A 16,957-nucleotide genomic window follows, 5' to 3' on the forward strand; every position below is an offset into this window, starting at 1 on the left:
GTGATAATCCACCCCAGCATTCCCAAGGGTAAGGAGGCTGTGGGGATTGAATTAAAAAAAAAATGTGAGTGTCTGTTGTGTGAGTGTGTATGTCTGTTAGGGAGTGTGTTACTATATGTGTGTGTGTCTGTTAGTGAGTGTGTGTGTCTTTTAGTTTGTGTGTGTGTATGTGTCTGTTAGTGAGTGTGTTAGTGTGTGTGTCTGTTAGTGAGTGTGTATGCATGTCTGTTAGTGAGAATGTACAAGTGTCTCTGTTAGTGAGTGTGTATACATGTCGGTTAGTGAGAGTGTATGCGTGTCTAATAGTGACTGTATGTGTGTTAGTGAGTGTGTATGTCTGTTAGCTAGTGTATGTGTGTCTGTCAGTAAAAGTGTGTGTCTGACACTGAGTGTATATGTGTCTGTCAGTGAGTGTGTATCTGTATTTAGAAGAGGGGGGTGCCTGAGTTTTGTCATGCCTGTGGCAGCACAAAACCAGGATCCACCACTGTGTAACATACAGAGACATGCACACATACAGAGACATACAGGGATACAGAGACATGCAGGCATACAGTCATACAGACACATACAGGGGGGAAACATACAAAGACGTAAAGGCATGCTGACATACACATACAGGCATACATGCGTACAGAGGCATACATACATACACGCACACAGAGACATATATACAATACATACATGCATTGCACACAGAGATATACACACATACATACATGCACACAGAGACATACATACATGCACACAGAGACATACATACATGCACACAGAGACATACATACTTACAGACACACAGACATACACACATACATGCACACAGAGACATACATACATGCACGCAGAGAAACAAATAACACATTAACTCATAAATGTCAGTGAATTGAGCAGTGAAACTTCAGATGCATGATCTATACACAGAAACTGCTTGACTCGTCTTAAGTTGCTTTGGTGACTATAATATTACTTATCTTAAAGGGACAACATCTAGATCCCCAAAACACACTTGGGAACTAGCAAAACATGTTAAATGTACCTTTTATGGTTAAATGTTTTCACATATTATTATGATTTCATTTAAATGATATGTATTTTCTTACAGGTGAATACTCATCGTATTCGAACAATTACAAGAGTCAATAATATACATACATGCGTTCACAGGCATACATACATACATCCACACAGAGACATACATACATACATACTAACATTCATACATTACATACAGACAAACATACATACATCTCATGATTGGGTGCTCACTCTCAGCAAATGAACTAACAATAGTTCTCGCAATAGCAAATGGAAGTTGCAGCATAGGAGCATCTGTTTATTTGGGTGGAGGAGAACGGCACCCACCGGTCTCAGGTAAGAAGTCAAATTGTTCAAAAATAAGTTGACTTCTTACAATGGGGAGTAGAGGGTGATCTGTAGTAGTTATGGCGCTTGGAATATTCCTTTAAAACAATTCACTTTAAAAACAGTCATGTCAAAAATGGTGAGTTCAAAATATTGAGTGTCATCATGCTGTCATCATACTGAATGGGGGAGAATAATACGTGTTTCAACTCTTTATTTAACATAAACACTAAAGAATCCCTAAAGCTCTCACTAAAAAGAAAAAAAAGAAGGAAAGCTCAAATGAAGCATGCTATTTTATAGTTTGTGCCAATTGTAAGAGAATGTCTCTGGTATCTCTGAGAGAAAGATAGGGATAACATAGATAAGCCTGTCAAAACCGAGACAGACAGGAGGGTTGTATACATAGTGCGTTTGTTTACTTACTCTTGTTCTCTCTTTTTCAATCTAGATTCAGCTGGGAACAGGTCAAGGACTTTAACTTGTGAATTTCATTCTGCATCACCAAAGCCATGCTGCGGATAGCTCTGGTCTACTCGTTTATCACAGTTATTCACTGTAAGACCCTCAAATCACCTGGTTGCTTGTAAAGGTGTTTGACCAAAATGATGTAAAATACCTCTTTAAGACTCTTTAAGACATTCACAAGAGTACAAATTATTTCTAAACTGTCACAGATCTTAAAGCGACACTATCATTTAAAGGATATTGCATGTTCACGTGACATAGATTGTAGTAACATTGCAAAAGTGTGTAGAAAACGTTTTTACTTCTTTGGGATCTATTTACTGAAGACTGGATTTTGACCAGATGGGGGAAATCCAGTGAAATTCCAAGGACTATTGGAATTCAGTCAAACAAACCAGATTTACAACAATTGTCTAGATGCATTCGGTGTCTGGTTTAAGATTAGTGCTTTTTGAATCTGACCCATATACCAATTATATGAGCTGGAATATTTACAAAGCACAGATTTTAAACTAAACAGGAAATTAATGAATCCAGCAGGATGCGCATTTATAAATCATTACTCCCTTGTTACAAGCGAAATATATATTTGCCTAAAACATTAAAGGTACATTATAGTCACCCGAACAACTACAGCTTATTGAATTTGTTCTGGTGAATAGAATCATCACCTTCAGGCCTTTTGCTGTAAACACTGTCTTTTCAGAGAAAAAGCAGTGTTTACATTACAGCCTAGTGATAACTCTACTGGCCACTCCCCAGATGGCTGCCAAAGCTGCTTCCTTAAGCAGTACTGCCTTGTGTGCATCACAACATTCAGTGTCTCCTCCCTCTGCATGCAAACACTGAACTTTCCTCATAGAGATGTATTAAGGGTTCTATGCAGTCATTTTTAAGGTGGCTCTAAACGCCACCGGGCGGCATAGAACATCCCCGCTGTCCATATTACTTACCCAATCCCCGCCGGCGATCGGTGTTGCTCCTGGTCTGGGGGGACTGCCTGACAGCCCAGACAGTCCCCCCTTGGCAAATTAGGCCCCCGCGAGCCATGTGATCGCTCTGAAAGAGCGGTCGCATGGTGGCAATAGCCATCCATGCATCTGCCTACAGGGACTGCCTAAACTGAAAGTTTATTGAATCAAAATTATATACACACACATTTATTATATATATATATATGTAACGGAGCTCCGTGTACCCCGACCGAGTACCCTCCGTTGATGGATGCTCCTAGCGCTCTCAGAGGACTCCAAGCACTGCAGACGACACCACAACCACCGCAGGCTCCACAACCGCCGTAGCTTAACTGGAGCCGCGCCGTCTTCCTTCCACCCTGGATCGGCTTCTGTCCTCCAGGACCGTGTGGGGAAGACCTCTCCTCCAGGAGAGCGTATCCGGAACAAGCTCTTACAAGAGCTAAGTGATTAAGAGCTCAGGGGAATATGCAGAGCATAGCAATCCCCAGTGTGATATAGCAGTTCCCTCCAATAACGAGACACGGCTACGTATTGAGGGTCAGAAGAGGTCTGAGGACTGGAACACCCAGCCTGCTTTTTATTAGGATAAGGTACACACAGGACACTCCCAGGGGGAGGATGAAATTGACCAATCACATGCATAGTACAGCCCACAGGTTCCCTCCCCTCAGATAAACAGTTAAACCAATTATTACATACAATAAAAATACAGTTTTCACATACACACTGTAACTTTAAAACCATACATTCAATTTCAATAAAAGTTACATATTCAGACTCAGCATACATCAGACATAAACACTTCCAAAAATCAGCCAAATCCCTCCAGTGGATCAAAAGTTAGCTGGAAGTCCTTTATGACCGACCGCAAGCACAATTTCCTGCCCAAAACAGTTCCATAGATTTGGGCTGTGCGGTCGGTCAATTTCATGCGAAAAAACGACTAAGTCCCATTTCGAACGGGACTTAGTCTCTGGAGCTGCAAGTTCAGTATGGGAGAAGGTAAGGGTCAGCGGTGTTCGGCAGAATGTGTAGCCGATTTTAGTTCCACAGAATATTTAGCATACACCGCTGACCGCATTCGAGGAAACCAAGATGGCCGCCGCCACGTGCAATTGACCGGCAGTAACCTCACAGCCTGGGAGGTAAATTGCCTGCACACTTTAGCTTCTGGGTGGTCCGCCTGTGTGGTACTTGGTTCAGTAAGCCCTATTTACTGAACCAAGTGGGGGAAAGCCAGGAACAAGTTATTTTACCGGTCTGGGGACATAGTCTTAAAGGGGCATTGTTCAGCAAAGTCACAATATGTCCCCAGACGGTTCTTAAAGGGCCATACACACCCAATAAATGTTAATAAGTTTTCAGGGGCACAATCTTCCAGGGGCCATAGTCATGAGGCAGGAGGCTGGCAAACATGCTTCTCCACAATCCAGGGAAGCAGGGCAATTTCTCGTTTAAAGGGCCAGTTACAAATAGCGATTTGTAACAATATATATATATATATATTATAAAATGGAAATAAGTAAATAAAAATAAATGACAATTTTTAAAAATAATAAGACAAAATTAAAAAAATGATATATATGTAATTTATTCCAACTATATTTTGATAATATATATATATTTATATCAAAATACACTTAGAATTAAATTATATATATGTGTGTGTGTGTGTATATATATATATATATAGATATATGTGTGTGTGTGTGTATATATATATATATATTTATTTGTGTACGGCACATTACGAGGACGTAAGGCAATGATAGTAAAAGAAGCAGTACTAGTAATAGCAAGTCAGTTGAGGTGTGCCGAAACTGACGTGAGGTTAGGCCTGTAAAAGAGGGCCCACCTAGGAGAATTGTTAATGAATTGAGGGTGCGGTGGGAGGGGCACTTCCGGAACGTCAAGGACAGGTAAGCTGGGCTTATTGCGACTTATATAGGGAATGTACCTTCCACAATTACAGGCCAAGCCTTCTATTTGTGTATACGGCACATTACGAGGACGTAAGGCAATGATAGTAAAAGAAGCAGTACTAGTAATAGCAAGTCAGTTGAGGTGTGCCAAAACTGACGTGAGGTTAGGCCTGGAAAGGAGAGCAAAAATTAATAGAAGCGATTACTCAAAAACATAAGTTTAACATTATTTAGACATGTCATGGAAAGCCATTCTTATTTATTTTTCAGGGTTAGGAATGTACCTATTGTATGCTGATGATTTCCATCTACCCATGTTTTTGATGATGTGTGTTGGTACGTGGTTACCTGAGGCAGCTGAAGCTGCACCAATGCGAAAGGAATGACCCGTGAATGCGTGTGGGTTATGTCCTAACCGGAGCAATAACGTATGAATGTAATACATAAATTGTTTAGTGGTTAGGGGTTTCTCTTGAATAGCCAACAGTGGACAATCTGGGTTGGAAGTGATAGGGACATCAATAGTTTATCTAAAACTAGGACAGGACACCATTTGGTAGAGGTAGGATAGCATTTAATTTCTACCGGAGGACCTGTTTGGCTTGTTTTGATATGGGGAATGGACAAGATGTAGTGGTCTTGTCTTTTGTGTAGGTGTTTCTTTTGGAGGCAAAGCTTAGAATCGGTTGCTTTCTCCACTGAAAATTCTTTGGGTCTCAAAAAAAACATAGAAAGCTAAGTAAGCTGCGGACTTTATAATTAGATTTGTGGTGTGTTCAAAAGGGGACATGTCAAGGATATCGGAGATACTTTTAAAGAGTTTACGGTCTATTGGAAGTCTCTTGATGGGATTGTGTGCTGATAATCTGTGAACACCTCTTAGGACACTTTTTACTGGGTAGGATGTTAGGAATGGAGGTTTGTTGGGATGGCTGGTCAACATGTAGTGTTGTATGCCTGTTAAGTAGAGTTTGATGGTGTTGTAGGCTAAATCAAGAGCAATATGGCAAAAAGTTGTGAATGCAACAACAGTTTCAACAGAAAAAACATTTATTATATGATAATCACGAACAAAATCTTTAAACAACTTGTATGCTCTAGAGTAGGCTTTCCTTGTATTAGTGGACAAGCCTGCTTGTGCGAGAGAGCTACTTTGCTGTAATAGAGAACTTAAAGCATAATTAGTTCTGTGAAGCTTGGAGATCCCCTGGGTTGCGGGGTTGCAGGGTGATACCTGAAAAATTCCTGCAAATTCAAGCGTGAGAGATCATCAGCAGCGTTATTTTGAACACCCGGAACATGAAAACATGTTATGCAGAATTGCTGGTTAGCCGCTAGCCAGGTCAGTCTCCTTATTAATTTCATAATCGTTAGGACTAAGAGCGGCCTTTGTTAACTATATCACAGGTAGCTATGTTATCCGAAAAGCATCTGACTGACTGTCCTCTCCATTCTTTACCCCAGACGTGTGCGGCTGCTACTATTGGATACATTTCAAATAGCGCTGAGGTGGTATTGAACTTTTCGAGTGAGATAGTCTCAACTGGCCAAGAGTCATATAGCCATTCATCACCGAAAATGGCTGCATATCCTAATGCACTTGAAGCATCGGTCCAAATTACAGGGGAATCGTCAGATATGGGTGGAACAAATAGCGACCTGCCATTCCAGGATGATAGGAACAGCTGCCACATTTGTAGATCAGCTCTAGCTGATTCGTTTAGGGAAGTTGTGGAGTCGTCGTCGGGGAGGCCGTGCAATAGTGAGAGGATTCTGGAAATGAAAGACCTACCCTGGGGAATTATTCTCATAGCGAAATTTAGTGAACCGAGTAGTGACTGTAGTTGTTTCCTTGTGCAAGTGCCTTGTGATGTGCAAGTGTTTATGTAAGAAAGTATCTGATCTACTTTCTCTTGAGGCAAGCTGGCTTGCATAGAAACTGAATTGAGTGTAATACCCAGGAATGTAATCACCGTGTTGGGACCTTCAGTTTTGTCTTGTGCAACGGGGACTCCTAAGTCTTTGAAAAGAGTGAGCATGTGATTAAGGCTGTGGGGTGTGTGTTGTTGAGGTTCGATGGTGAGGAAGTCATCTAGGTAATGTATGACTACTGGACATCTGCAAGAGTTGAGTGGGAGCCAGGTTAAAGTTTCGGCAAATATATTAGGGCTACTTTTGGATCCGAAGGTCAGTCTTGTAGCGAAATTGTAGCTTCCTTCCCACTTAACTCCATGCAGATGCCAGAGTGACTGGTGGATGGGAAGCAATTTAAATGCGTTTGTTATGTCAGTTTTACTTAACCAAGCAGCCTTCCTGGCATGAATGATTGCTTGGATGGCATTGTCAATTCTGTCGTATTGCAGGGAAAAGTCACCTGATGGAATCAGAGCATTAAGGCTAGGTGTAGGGGATGAGTGTGGTGCAGAGAAGTCAATAATCAGTCGCTTTTTATTGTTATATTTCCCTTTGGCAATTCCTAGTGGGTTTGTCCTCCAGGAAGTGAAAGGAGGAGTAGAGAAAGGGCCTATCATAAAACCATTTGTGATTTCTTTCTGTAATAGTTCGCGTATGCTGTCTGGATCTGCGAGTGCCGACTGTAAGTTGGGGCATTCTCAAACCCCTGTGGGGAGTGACACGAACTCTGTGTGGAACCCATTAGTGAAACCAGCCGTGAGAAATTCAACCAAATTAACAGAAGGATGTTTAGACAGGTAGCGTTGCAACTTAGGTACGTTTATTGGAGTTTATTGGAGTGGAAGTTTTGGTTAGGGTACAATCTGTTGGGGCACATTGTTTTGGCATGTGCTCTAAAACACAATGAGCATACATGCAACAGCCTGCAAGCACTATAACTGCAACCACCTGTATTCAAATTGTTGCAGACTTGTGCTTTACCTACAATAGGCCTACCAAGTTTGTCTCTCATTTCCCTCTGTGTTGTGTTGGATTGGGAACCAGTATTGGCGCTACTGGTAGAAGGGGACGCTACGTTTTCAGGACAGAAATTTACCCACCCCTGAACAGTGGGTGGGGGCCCTAAAATTAACAATAAGGGGGGGACCTATTGTCCCCCCCGGCCCCCACCCTTTAGCGGTGGGTGGGGGCCCTAAAAATAACAATAAGGGGGGGACCTACTGTCCCCCCCGGCCCCTACCCCTGAGCGGTGGGTGGGGGCCCTAAAAATAACAATAAGGGGGGACCTATTGTTCCCCCCGGCCCCCACCTTTTGGGGCTGAAAAAAGAAGATTGTAGAAGAAAGAAAACATCGAATGGTAAGTTGTTTATATCTAATTTTTTTTTTTACAGGTTTTTAGTTAAAGGTCCCCCCCTCATTGTTTTTAGGGTGAGGGGGGTAGGTAGGGAGATAATTTTTTTGGGAGGGGGGGAGGAGGGGTGACTAGGGTCCCCCCCCCTTTGTATTTAGGGCCCCCACCCACCGCTCAGGGTGGGTAGGTCCCCCCCTATTGTTATTTTTAGGGCCCCCACCCGCCACACAGGGGTGGGGGCCGGAGAGGGGGAGGACGGTAGGTCCCCCCATCATTATCTTTGTGGCCCCCACCTGCCGCCCAGGGGTAGGGGCTGGGGGTGGGGGGGAGGACAGTAGGTCCCCCCCCTCATTATAAATTCGCCTGCCTACTGAAGTCTATGGCGGTTTGCCCGGTTCGCGAACATTTGCGGAAGTTCGCGTTCGCGGTTCGCGAACCGAAAACTTTATGTTCGCGACATCACTAGTTGAGGGTTATCTTTACCTCCTGCGTTAGGTGTGGCCTGAGTAACGGGTACTGGAACCTCTGGAACGGTTGTAATATTGTTTGACTTCAGATTATCCAATCTATTGTTAATAGTTGCTACTGAGGAAACAAGGGAGGACATCATGGAGTGTAATTCTGCAAGGCTATTTTGCACATTGAAATCAGAACTAGGGCCTGGCCTTTCGTTGTCTTCAGTAACATTTAACAACCTAAACAGTTCGAATTTCCTGGCTGTAGCCGGAAAAGGAATATTCCTCATTTTGAGTTCAGAGGTGATCTTAGGGACAGTCCAAGAACGATAGCTGGAAGCTGGACTTGGTGGATTGGTTCGTCTCTGCGAGCTTGATCTGAGTGGGGTGCTGGCCACCGACAAATCATCTCCTTGTGTGGAATCGTTAGACATGCTATGGAAGTGAGGCAGATGGAATAAGGTTAGTATGGTACCGAATAGAACAGCGGTGACCCCGCTTACTAGGCTAATGCCTACTGGCGAAATTGTATTAACTAGTTTAGGTTGGTGACAGGTGAGGCCCTGACTATTTGCCAAGTGGCTATGAGAGGCTCTACTTATGATTTGGCTCGTGGGGCCTTTGTGCCACTGAGGTGGGTGGCGGGGTGTTGGCCTCTCGGTGACGCTTAACAGAGTGTAATAATGATTGGCCGTGACGTGTGGGGCCCTAACTATGACTTGGTGCAAGGCTCTAACTATGAATTGGGACGATTGGGCATGAAGCTCTGAACGTCATGGTTGATAGTATGCCTTGCGGGACCACTCGACTGCTAGGCGAAGAGGCCTATGGGACTTTCCCTAACTTGGGGCGAGCTTAACCTATTTGTAACCTTGCCTGGGTATGACCGGTGTACATACTGATAAACAACTTGTATGACGTATACTGAGTGGAGAGAACAATCCTTACTTGAACCTAAAACATGTCACAAATTTACATAATTAAGTAGTTTTACTGATTGCAATTTGAGGGACCTGCCTGACAACCCAGGCAGAAAGTCCAGAGAATTTAATTGGCTAGACCTATATTTAACCCTGTAACTTTCCACGACACCCTAAAACCTGTACATGGCAGGTACTGTTTTACTCGGGAGACTTTGCTGAACACAAATATTAGTGTTTCAAAACAGTAAAACATATCACAGCAATGATATTGTCAGTAAAAGTGATGTTTTTCAAATTTTTCACACACAAACAGCACTTTCACTGATGTCATCATTGTTGTGATACATTTTAGTGTTTTTAAACACTAATATTTCTGTTCATCAAAGTCTCCCAAGTATATCAGTACCCCCCATGTACAGGTTTTATAATGTTTTTTGAAAGTCACAGGGTCAAATATAAGGCTTGCTTTTCTGTTTTTTTTACCTTGAAATTTGCCAGGTTGGTTATGTTGCCTTTGAGAGCGTATGGTAGCCCAGGAATGAGAATTACCCCCATGATGGCATACCATTTGCAAAAGAAGACAATGTTCAGTCTTTTTTATTAGCCACTTAGTCACATGGGGAGTACTGTTTTACCTGTTAGACATTGCTGAATACAAATATATCTACTTTATTGCAGTAACCGCTAACAGTATTATGACATTCACAGTTCAAATGCCATGCAAATCTAAAAAAAATTAAAAAAAAAAATTTCTCACATTTTTTTTTATAGTTTATTCATATTAAATTATATTTCATAGCTTAATATTTGATGTTAAATGAATGTCCTATTTCTCCTGCATAAAATTATATATAATAAGTGTGGGTGTACTTAATATGAAAGAGGTGAATTACGATTGAACAGACATATAGCGCAAATTCCAGATTTTGTTTACTTTTTTATCACAACTTGTACAATTGGCCCAGTCCTTAAGGGGTTAATGACTGTGTGCACATTTCACGTGGACTTTTCAGACCCCATTTGTATTCCTGTCACAGAGGGAAAATCAGAATCCTCACTGTATAATCACTGACTCACATTGGTCTATGAGCAATACAAGCAGTTAATTATCTGGTGACTTTTTTTTTAATATTTGATCGTTCTAATCTAGGTGTTTGTGGCCCTCCAAAACTTCCAAATGGGATGTTGAAATCTGAGTACACCAATCAAGAAACTTACCCAGCAGGCTCAAAAGTGCAGTTCGTTTGCATACCAGGATATGTCCGTATTCCTGGGACTGTGAACACACTTTTTTGCTCGGACAACTCCAAATGGGTACCAGAACCAGAAATATTTTGTAAAAGTAAGTAGTTTTGTTTTCTATTTATTTTAAACACCGTATCCACTTCAGACCACTTTAGTGGTTATGGTGCCAGCATGCTCCTAGCGATGTCCCATGGTTCTGCATTCAGCCATTTTGGTAAGAATGAGCAGGACCTGTATCCTAACCCCTCACGTGGTATATTACTAATGCAGAAGTTATACTTGTAGTGATTATAGCACCATTAGGCTGTGGGAGCAGTTTCCCTATTCATGGTTGAGCCATTATGTTGGTGAAACAATGTCAGGTGGACATGAAGACAATGTAGATGCATAAGAATCTAGATATGTTTGTCTAAGAGATGCCATAGTCTCATTCTTCATATTTCTATAATCATTTTTAACAAACCAAAGAACATATATATATATACACACACACACACAAAAGATATATAAAAGGATGGTGCAATTACTGTATAATATACACTTGAGATATATATGCAAAAAATCAGGGGTCAAGTCCTGGGGAATAAAGTGTTGGAACTCACTCGAGTTCCACCCTCACCCAACCACCAGAAAAAAACAAATCTTGTATGCATATATAAATGCGTACACACACACACTCAGGTGCACACATACACTCACAGACACTCACATTCACAGATAGACACACATACTCTCACAGACACATACACTCACAGACACACACATATACACTCCCAGACACACACTCCCAGACACATACACTCACATACACACACACTCCCAGACACATACACATACACACACACTCCCAGACACATACACACACTCCCAGACACACACAGACACACACATACACTCCCAGACACATACACACACACACTCCCAGACACACACACATACACTCCCAGACACATACACACATAAACTCACAGACACACACACACTCACAGACACATACACACACACACAAATGATTTGTATATCTTTCTAAAATTTAAAAATGTCCACCCAGCCTCCCTACCTGGAGAGCTGGCGTGGACCTGTCCCTGGGGTCCAGTGGGGCTTCAGTGCGGCCGGCTCTTGTCTCGCTGTCAGACGCGGTGAGGGAGCTGTGTTCTCTCTGCTCCCTCTCGCCGCGTGGGCTGTCTACTGATGCCGGGAGCTGGACATGACATCATATTCCGGCTCCCAGCATCAGGAAACGGTGCGGCGAGAGGGAGCAGAGAGAACACAGCTCCCTCGCCGTGTCTGACAGCGAGACAAGAGCCGGCCGGGGGGTCCTTCAGGTGGCCATTAGGCCACCTCTTGGGCCCCCCATGACGGGGGGAACCTCGGGGCATATGAGGGCGGCATTTTTTGCCGCCCCCTGATTGCCTGCAGGACCACAAACGGGAACGGCGTTCCTGCTCTAAAAAAAGTGCAGGAACGCCGTTCCCACACGTTCCTGCAGGACTCGAGCCCTGCAAAAAATACAACCTGAAAATCAGGATAAAAAAAATTAACATAACCAGGTGCTAAATATAAAAAGAAAAATGAACTGTATATGGTTAAGTAAGTTATTAAAACCAGAGGACCAGGGAGGTAGAGATCTTACAAGATGATCAAAAAGAAGGCCTGTCTCCGTCCCAGGAGTGAATTCCAAAAGGACTGGTATCTTCAATTTTCGGCTTCTCAGATTGATGTTTAATAACATTTAAAACATGTTTAATAAATGTAATAACATGCTTGCACTGTGTTTGCTTGACATTTGTCTCTGGTGTCTCCAAAGATGGGATACCAGGAGACAAAAATGCTAGGAAAGCGTATTGTGCACTAGGTGTGTGAGGGTGTAGTGTGTGTGCTGTGTGTGAGTGATGGGTGCTGTGTTTGCGTGAGGGTGCTATGTGCGTGTGAGGAAGCTGTGTGTGAGGGTGCAGTGTGTGTGTGAGGGTGCTGTGAGTGTGCTGTGATAGTCAGTGGTGCAGTGTGTGTGTGATGGTGCTGTGAGTGTCAGGGGTGCAGTGTGTGTGTGTGTGTGAGGGAGTCAGGGGTGCAGTGTGTGCAGTGTGTGCAGTGTGGGCTGCTCCCATCCCTGGTGGTCCTAGTGGTGAGTGAACTCTAGCCTGTGGGGCAAGAGTTCACTCTTGCGAGACCAGGAGCGTTGCCATGGCAATGCTCCGAATCTCGCGAGAGGAACCCGGCGGAGCTGTAAGTTAGAGCTCCTCCGGGTTCCTCTCCTGTCTCCCTCACTCTCTCCCCGCCGGCGGCCGGAATATGCTACATGTGGGCCGGTGAGGGAGATCTTTTATCTCCCCACTGGCCCGTCGTGGACTACTGCAGGGCCGGTGCTCGGATAGTGCCGGCCCTGCATAGACCGGCAGGGGAGATCCTGTGATCACCCCTGCTGGCCTCAGCCCATGGCCACCTCGGCCCACCGGACATTTGCCCGGTGTGCCCGATGGCCAGTCCGGGCCTGTATACAGCTATAGTCACACCTCCATGCCTATGGCTTACACAGCCTTCCTACATACTTCCTGTACACAGTCATCTAATTGTTACACTTTCTTCATTGCAGATTCTGTCTAATTTATAATTTTGTATCTCCTGCTCTATTAACAACCTTCTACAGCCTACAGGAGCCAACTCTTGTGATTAAAGTTCCATTTACAGAGCAGGAGATATAAACTTTTAAAGTAATTTAACATCTGATTGACAATGAAACCAATTTGTTTTCACACAGGCTGTGTCAGTCACAGCCAGGGGAAGTGTGGCTAGGGCTGCATAATCAGAAAACAAAAGTGATTTAACTGCTAAAAGGCAGATAATTGAGCAGTGAAGCTTCAAAGGCATTAACTATACACCGAAACTGCTTCATAAAGTTAAAGTTGTTTTGGTGATTATAGTGTCCCTTTAAAACCGAGTCATGTGTGGAATTCTAGACAGGCAATGGTTGGTAACCTAAATGGGCTCTTATTGGTACCCTGTGAATCTTTCCACTATGGTTAGAATTTTGCCCCCCCCCCAGCAATCTAGTAAACAGCAATGTAAAAATAATATTGCGGATTGGTTTTGTTCTGGTCAAAAGCTTTTATTTTCAGATAAATGGTAAAGATGCAGTGCCAGGAGCTAGTTAATCAGCTGTTTGTTCTTTCTTTTTTCTGTTTTTTTTTGGTACCTGACTTATTAGAGCTGACATTAAAAGATGACAGTTGTCTTTAACGACTTTACAGTGCATTCCAAAATGACTAAAAGCAGTAATTTAACAATTTTATTTCCCTGCAGGAAGAACTTGTGTGAATCCTGGTGATATAGAAAATGGTTATTTTGAAGCAGCAGATTTTTTATTTGGCTCAAGAATAACATATCATTGTAATGAGGGGTAAGTTATACACAAGCATGGTGAACAATCAATATGAAACAAGTAAACTATTGATATAACAAACACACTTGGGTAAATGTAATAGATAATTATCCGGTAACAGTTAATTTTATATAAAAAAAAATCAATCACTATGTGTATATACACAGTATCTCACAAAAGTGAGTACACCTCTCACATTTTTGTAAATATTTTATTATATCTTTTCATGCGACAACACTGAAGAAATGACACTCTGCTACAATGTAAAGAAGTGAGTGCACAGCCTGTATAACAGTGTAAATTTGCACAGCCATTAATGTCTAAAACGTTGGCAACAAAAGTGAGTACACCCCTAAGTGGAAATGTCTGAAATTGGGCCTAAAGTGTCAATATTTTGTGTGGCCACCATTATTTTCCAACACTGCCTTAACCCTCATGGGCATGGAGTTCACCAGAGCTCTTCCACTCCTCCATGACAACATCACAGAACTGGTGGATGTTAGAGACCTTGCGCTCCCCCACCTTCCGTTTGAGGATGCCCCACAGATGCTCAATAGGGTTTAGGTCTGGAGACATGCTTGGCCAGTCCATCACCTTTACCTTCAGCTTCTTTAGCAAGGCAGTGGTCGTCTTGGAGGCATGTTTGGGGTCATTATCATGTTGAAATATTGCCCTGTGGCCCAGTCTCAGAAGGAAGGGGATCATGCTCTGTTTCAGTATGTCACAGTACATGTTGGCATTCATGGTTCCCTCAATGAACTGTAGCTCCCCAGTGCCGGCAGCACTCATGCAGGCCCAGACCATGACCCTCCAAACACCATGCTTGACTGTAGGCAAGACAAACTTGTCTTTGTACTCCTCACCTGGTTGCCACCACACACGCTTGACACCATCTGAACCAAAGAAGTTTATCTTGGTCACATTGGACCACAGGACATGATTTCAGTAATCCATGTCCTTAGTCTGCTTGTCTTCAGCAAACTGTTTGTGGGCTTTCTTGCGCATCATCTTTAGAAGACGCTTCCTTCTGGGATGACAGCAATGTAGACTTTGATGCAGTGTGCGGCATATGGTCTGAGCACTGACAGGCTGACCCCCCCCACCCCTCCAACCTCTGCAGCAATGCTGGCAGCCCTCATATTGGGAATCTTTTTCCCAAAGACATCCTCTGGATATGACAATGAGCACATGCACTCCACTTTTTGGTCGACCATGGCGAGGCCTATTCTAGGTGGGGCTGTGAAACCGCTGTTTGGTCTTGCCCACCATGCTGCAGCTCAGTTTCAGGGTCTTGGCAATCTTCTTATAGCCTAGGCCATATTTGTGTAGAGCAACAATTCTTTTTTTCAGATCCTCCGAGAGTTCTTTGCCATGTTAAACTTCCAGTGACCCGTATGAGAGTGATAACACCAAATTTAACACACCTGCTCCTCATTCACACCTGAGTCTGTGTAACACTGTGTCACATGACACTGTGGAGGCAAAATGGCTAATTGGGCCCAATTTGGACATTTCCACTTAGGGGTGTACTCACTTCTGTTGCCAATGGTTTAGACATTAATGGCTGTGTTTTGAGTTATGTTGAGGGGACAGCAAATTTACACAGTTATACAGGCTGTACACTTACTACTTTACATTGTAGCAGAGTGTCATTTCTTCAGTGTTGTCACATGAAAATTATATAATAAAATATTTACAAAAATGGGAGGGGTGTACTCACTTTTGTGAGATACTGTATGTGTGTGTGTATATATATATATATATCACATTTTGGTCAGGTGGTCTTACATTAAATGTACACAGGTTGGGTATTTTATATACATTTTTTTTTTAAACTTTAATTCACAGTTGAAATATAAGATTTAAGTGTCAATGCACTTTGTCTCGATATGGAGTACTAAGCAATTGAATTCACCTACAAAATATTATTTCGATAATATTTTTATTGGGTAGTTTGCCAAGTATACAATAAAAAGATGTAAAATGAGCTATTTTTCTCTACAAATTTAATGAAAGTGCCATGTTTTTTGCACACCAACACATAGAGGATTTTTTTCACGTCTATGTAAAGATGTATAATGTAGTGAACAAAGAACTGGACTGTCCAGTGACCATAAGTATAATAAAAATTAACTTTTAATAAATTCTCAAGATAACAAGAGCTGAAGAATTACCAAGCTCTAAACGGACATAACATAAGAGAGGGAAAAAAGAGAAAATCGATGAAAGTATAAGTCCCTACTAAGCTAATAAGTCTCTCAAACTGAAAGTGCAAACTGGCACTAAATAGTTAGGCTAAAGGATGATATCGGGTCACAATATATCTGTAACGCAAAATCATCTAAACAAAGTATCTAAATCTAGCAGGAGAGAGAAGAAAAAAGGAATTCATACAGGGTGCTGGCGAAAACTCAAGCAGGGAAACTCCCTGGAGAGTATCGATATAATAACAGGTAACAGCCAGAACACCTAGAGAAAAATTGATAGTAGGGACAGAAAAGGAAGAAATATATTAAAATAGAAATAGTAGTCCAGGATAGCGAGAGATAAATGTCCTGTCTAAATCCCAAAGGGTATTTGAATATACTGATAAATATCTAGTCTAGTCCGAGTGGATAGTCCTGAATGGGCCGACCATACAAATACCCTGAGCTAACCTGGACTAACTCTTGATCATGTAACTTGCTAGGTGTCACGACACTCCTTAGTCAATATGCCCTCGTGCAGTACTCGCACTCACCACTCTTTCTGTTTGGCACTGTTTCTCATTTCCTTTCGTTAGGTACTACACCTGGCCCTTGTTTAGCACCTATATATTCTGGTTTCTCCCCTCACTCCCTGTCAGATCATTATCCTCTATCCTTGACCCTGTACCTGCTGTTTCCTGGTTCCCGTGATTCTTGCTCCTGTGTATCCTGTGTATCCTGTGTATCCTGTGTATCCTGTGTATCCTGTGTATC

General features: G+C 42.6%; 1 protein-coding gene across 1 annotated transcript in view; it reads left to right on the top strand.

Moving 5' to 3' along the window:
• The window catches only part of LOC134608431 (complement component receptor 1-like protein), a 59,162-nt gene that overhangs the window by 6,471 nt on the left and 35,734 nt on the right, over nt 1-16,957 (top strand). Inside the window, exons 2-4 of the mRNA XM_063451235.1 lie at nt 1,814-1,920; nt 10,524-10,715; nt 13,919-14,015. Of these exons, the coding sequence (XP_063307305.1) occupies nt 1,875-1,920; nt 10,524-10,715; nt 13,919-14,015 (335 nt within the window). The 5' untranslated portion in view covers nt 1,814-1,874. The remainder of the gene's footprint in view (nt 1-1,813; nt 1,921-10,523; nt 10,716-13,918; nt 14,016-16,957) is intronic.

This window comes from Pelobates fuscus, chromosome 1, assembly GCF_036172605.1.
Source record: "Pelobates fuscus isolate aPelFus1 chromosome 1, aPelFus1.pri, whole genome shotgun sequence".
Taxonomy (NCBI): Eukaryota; Metazoa; Chordata; class Amphibia; order Anura; family Pelobatidae; genus Pelobates; species Pelobates fuscus.